General features: G+C 42.1%; 1 protein-coding gene across 1 annotated transcript in view; it reads right to left on the bottom strand.

Moving 5' to 3' along the window:
* The window catches only part of PHF11 (PHD finger protein 11), a 19,887-nt gene extending 15,534 nt beyond the window's left edge, over window positions 1–4,353 (bottom strand). Inside the window, exons 1-3 of the mRNA XM_010135178.1 lie at window positions 4,238–4,353; window positions 2,506–2,613; window positions 1,634–1,767 (exon numbers count right to left, since the gene is read on the bottom strand). Coding sequence (XP_010133480.1) covers window positions 1,634–1,767; window positions 2,506–2,613; window positions 4,238–4,345 — 350 coding nt within the window. The 5' untranslated portion in view covers window positions 4,346–4,353. The remainder of the gene's footprint in view (window positions 1–1,633; window positions 1,768–2,505; window positions 2,614–4,237) is intronic.
* Between the last annotated feature and the right edge of the window lie 1,218 nt (window positions 4,354–5,571).

Below are 5,571 nucleotides of genomic sequence, written 5' to 3'. Positions count from 1 at the left end.
GCTCTTCCTAGCCACTTCCACAGCACTGTTCGTCTTCTCCTTTTGGTTCTGCTTTATTTGTTCTGATAATCACCACTCATCATCACAATGATGGCAACTCAGGATTTAAAAAACACCTAATCTCCCTCTTGAAGGAATCCTTTCTTCTGATGTGGTTGTATTGCTCTGTGGAAAAGGGCAGGGGGCTGTCAATTCACACCCACTGTTTTTCTTGTCTTGTTTGTCTTCTCTCTAATAATTTCAGGCTAGCTACAAATCTTGCGCTTTATTTATGCCACTGATACTGTGCACAAGTCTTTGGGTTTAAAACCCTGAAACCTGCCTCATGTCTCTCTCTAATCCCACCTTTTTCCATCTCTTCAATACAGGTTGCTAGAGCCTAGTTTTCTACATTTCTACATAGGAGAAGCAGCTAGTCTCACAGTGACTTAATACAAAGTATTTTTAGGGGTCCCTCTTCCGAACCTCCAAGGTCACCAGCTCAGAAAACCACCAAATTAAAGTATATATTCAACCACTTATTTCCAGTCTGTACCTAGACTGCTACCAGTCCTGTTCATTTTTCAACATCTTGGGACGTTCAGTCTTGTTCAGCCTGAGGTATCCTTTCTAAAGCCGTATGGCAAGGGCCACTTATTCTGTGATCACAGAAAGTTCCCGTCTCCCCAGCTTTGCAAACTCCCAAACGCTTATAAGCATAAACTAAACATATCATCTTCACTAAACAGCTGGGCTTACAGCCTTGCAGAAAGATGTATTTGTTTTGGACTGAGAGCCCTAGAGAAGCAGCCAGAAGTGCAAGTGTTTTGATGCAAAAGGGCCCATCTTCCACTGCTACTACATTGCACTAGTCCACCTCTTCCTGAAACAAGTAGTGATTAGATCATCATCTAGCAGACTAATCTAAGACTAACGTAGCCAGTGACCTCTCTGGGCTCACACAGAAATGGATGTCAGGGGTTTTCTGCACCTCAGACTTTAACTTCAGCACTCCAAAAGGTCCCTAATGTCCCAATTTCTCAACCCCTTCACCTGCATCCTCCAGACAACTTGTTCCATCTACTAACAGCAACTCAGGCAGCCTGAGGGCAGCAGACACCAGGATTAGCATGATCAGGACAGAAAATGTACTTTAAGTCTGCTCAAGTGTGTTAAAGTTAGCAACGTACTTGAAATACAAGAAGGTCTTTGGTGGGAGCACAAAATTCTCTAAAGTACGGAAGGAAAATTTCCAGAATTTGCCTAATGAAGTGAAGTGCTATAGCCTGCTCTGTGCTTAGAACTCATTTACTGAAGTTATGAGCCAACAGAAACTGAGGATTCGAGTGACAGTAATAATAATCTTGGTCCTTGATCGCCAGGAAGGACTGATTTCCTCAGTTTTGGCCTAGTGATCTTTCAGGTGTGTTGCAGGCTCAAACCTACTGAAGAGATTCCTTCCCACTGCTGTCATGCTTTCCAGTGAAACTATTTCCACTCTGCTTGTGAACAGAGGATTAGGCATCACTTTAAGAGAGAAGAATATATTTCCTTTTAAAAAAACTTTAAAAATCACACAGTTTTTAAGTCTCTCTTCCTGACACCACTACCAAAACCTTGACAATAACTAGTCAGAAAATACTTGGTTAAATACCGGTAGACTCCATTTACTCCATCTGTTTCTATTGCTGCGTCATCGCAAAGGGCACAGAAATAGTGGTAACTTCTGCGACAGGCTCTTTCCTCGCATCCCACAGTGGCACCTTTCTTGCGACAGAAGTTGCACACCTACAACAGGATGAGGTTTAGCAGGTAAGAACTACAGACAACTACTGAAAATCTTATCATACGAGGAAAATACCATCCTCTGTGCGGGAAAAATCAAACTTTTTGTTGCCAGTTGTATCTGTATAACTCATCAGACCAACTCCTACGCTGGTCATTCTATAAGCCTCCTTTTTGCTATCTTACCTCTATTTCATCCTGATGAACTGGTAAAATGATGCAAAGAGCCATGGGAAGGCACTGGGCAACTTCCCTCCTCCCCTAAACCTTGCCCAAGTTGTTTCAGTACCTATTGGTATTGGTGCCTGTATTTGTGTTTTCTGGGCTAACTTCGTAATGAAGTCCCACCGAGGCTGCCAGGGAGATGGGTGGCTGAAGACAAATCCAGTAAGTAAACCTCATATAAATAACCTTCCTTCTGCTGAAACCAGAAACAGCTTCCCTTTACCCTCAGGGATTGCATAATTTTGTTTCAGGCACTGGGTTAGTTCTTTACCAAAGTCTCTTAGGAAACTTAGTCTAAGGACTTAAAGGTCAGAAAACTCAAGACATTTTAATACAAAATGAACTACATTTCACCAAATACAAGATCAAATCAATGTTTCTAACTCTAAATCTGTAATTCCCCTAATTTTAGTAGATAAGAAGGACCAAGTATTTTTGTTCAAACATAGAATAGGTCAGACCACCATCAGTACTATGAGATAGGACGAAGCGCAGATTCAGAAAGTAACTCCTTACCAGCCGCTTTCCTCTCTTGAGTTCTTTCAACACTGATGCCACATCAAACCTTACGTCCAGATTATCTGGGTTATACTCTTCAGATTCCACAAATCCTGAGGAAAATAACTAAAGACAAAAGAGGTGATATTAACAGTTAACAGAGGGACTCAGACACCAGTGCAGAGAAGAGAGGAAAGGTCCATCTTTTCTTCTTGCACTTGCCATACCTAAGAAGGCTGATTTTTCTTTGTTTTTAGGAGGTTTCACCTACATTGAACAAGGAACTGTGCTTAAACCTTTTCCCAGTCCAAAGATGCACCTCTGTCTATAAAGGAGATTTCACATGACCTAAAGGCAAATTAAGAAAATATAACATGCTGAGAAAGTAAACTTAGTAAGAAGAGTGAAAGAAGAAAGTCTGGAAGTCCAGGCTGCCTAGAGGAAGGAGGGGAAGCTCTTTGGCCAACAGACCTCCAAACCTTTAACATCCTGTTATCTGCCCAGTTGTTCAGCCTAACAGCTAGACGCAATATTTATCTGTAATAAAACTTCCATGCAGTGCAATGCTAACAACAGCTGACTACATGAGAAATGCAGGAACATTGTTATACAAAGTCTGGGAGAAACCCGCAAAAAACGTTAACATGCACATTTGGGCCACTTCAATACCCACAGAAGCGCTGAGCCTTGACAATAAGAGAAGGAGGGCAAGTTCTTAGCAACTTTTTTCTAATCATTTCTAATAATTTTATGTAACTAATTCCAAACAAAAGCAAGCTACCCTTATGTCAACTGGCGGGCACAGTCTGTCTGGTCAGAAGGTGACAACTAACTGCAAATAAGCCAAACAGTGCAGAGAAGCCTAAGAGAGAGAAATTAGTAAAGTCTTTTGGGAGGCAGCGGGGAGGGTTAGGGAAGGGAGAGAAAGTAAGTTTCAATATTGGAGCAATATTACAGCCTTAACAAAACCTGTTTCAAACAAAGCATCCAAAACAAGAGGTATCAGATGTTTCTGAAACATTTCGTTACAAAATAAAGCAGAAAAATGTAGATGTAAACCTAAAACCTGCAAGAATAAGAAGGATGCAACAGTGAAAGCCAGAAAGCTGTTAGTGCATCTCCTGCATTAAGTGACCCTTACTGAAGTGAGAATACGGCATCTGTAATTATTCTGCACACCAAGAACCAGCTCCACTAAGATTCCAGGATAAAGGGGAGGCATTTCCACAGCAAGAGGAGTACAGCATTCGAGGATCAGAGCACACTTAGAGCTTCACAGATATTTTTATATGATCAACTTCTGGTATTTTTGGTCCTTACTTTATACAAGGCACAGGCTGGGAAGTTTTTTACCTTGATACATTGAGTGATGTGAATATTTCCCTGCAAAGGATTAAGTACACAACTTTCTGTGGTCTAAGAAGCCTCATTCAATGTCGTGTCTCAAGAAGACCTATTCCTCCTGCTAGACTGTGTGCGTCTAGAATCTTTGATCATGTATAGGCACACGTGAAAACACCACAAATCAACACGGCCAGCTGTGCAGCCACGTCCTCCCCCTCTCCAAAATTCTGGCCAAGCTTTGTTGCTTTTCATAGCTTTTCAATCTAATAAAAGTTTGCTGGTTTGTGTAACCAACCTTTTAATTCAGACACCACTGTAGAGTCAAAAATAGACAAGCAGTGGGAACTTCCCCTTTAGCCCTTCTTCTCTGTGCCTCTTAGGTACCGACCAACTCAAAGCCACTCACCAGACAATCCTGATGAGCTGCAATATCTCGCTCTTTGGCAACATACATTACAGAACCAGCCTCCCCTTCCGAACAAAATGCACATGTTCTTCTCACCATCTTCGCCATTATCCAGAAAACACCTGGAGCAGGAAAACTAGGACAAAACACAAAGCAATTGGTGCAGCTATAGTACACAAAGCAGGATGAAGAGAGGATGAAGAGAGCGTGATAGCACTTTCCCTCTAACTGCTCCTTCACCTACATCCCCTGAACCTTGGTGCTTTGCTCCTCCAGCAATGACGACTAGTAGAATAGGGACACCCACTCTTGGGACAGCAGTGGATGGAAACCAGCTCCCAAAACTCCAGCAGCTAAAGCAGGAGAAAAACTGGTTTATTTCTTCTTAGAAAGTCACTAACAAGTTATAAGGGGTAATATAAGAGTTTTCAAGCTTGCTCGGCAATATCTGCTCCAACAACAGACCCAAGAGCAGGCCAGCAAACCATGCCCTAGATGTGAACCCCCTTTTATTTGGAGGGTCAATCATTCATAGCAGTACTTTCCTTAGAGCGGTCCTGCCACATGTGGGTCTGCAAGTTAACCAAGACTGGAAAAACAGTTGTCCCCAAACTTCTCCAGTGCTTTCCAGGAGTTCACAGAAAACAAGGAAGAAACACTAATTCCTTACTGTAAAAAAGGAGGTAGCAAAGCAGCGTGGAGATGCTTGCAAGTAAAAGGGGGCAGAAGACAGAGTCAGAAATGAGAGATCTGAACATTCCCTCTCAATGAGATGGGAGCGACATAATTTTCTCTCTACCTTGAGATATGCCCCATGGACATCTGTTCTCTTTTTCCGGCCATGTCCACTCAAGTCTTAACTGTTCTTCTTCACACAGATTTTCTTTTCCCTCCAGCAGGGGAAAAATTTTAAAGCCAGCTACTTATTTCACACAACAGTTTAAATGCCTTTACCCACATCCTCCACCAGTAGCTTACAACATCACACCACACATTAGCAGCAGAAGTTTTACTTTGTGGCTTCTGTGCAAGTCCACCGCAGAAATCTTCAATAATTCCCCACTCCTATTAGGTGTGATACTCCAAACTGCTCTTTGCTGGATATGTTACCTCTGGTAGCACAAACTCCTGTAGGATAAGGGTAAAAAAAGTTTGCTTTTACTTACAAGAAATTTGAAGTTAAATCATTGTAGTGAGAGAAAGGCAGTAAGGTCTAAATACAAAAAAGGCAGGAAATCTCACAGTCCATCAAATTTCACAACCTTTCTGTGGCTTTCAACAGCCAAGTGTCTTCACTAGTTCCCATCCCCTTACCGTAAAACGGAGGGAGTAGA

This window comes from Buceros rhinoceros, unplaced genomic scaffold, assembly GCF_000710305.1.
Source record: "Buceros rhinoceros silvestris isolate BGI_N320 unplaced genomic scaffold, ASM71030v1 scaffold21234, whole genome shotgun sequence".
Lineage (NCBI taxonomy): Eukaryota > Metazoa > Chordata > Aves > Bucerotiformes > Bucerotidae > Buceros > Buceros rhinoceros.
The sequence above is the reverse complement of the archived record's forward strand: the minus strand, read 5'-3'. Positions and strand labels throughout refer to the sequence as shown.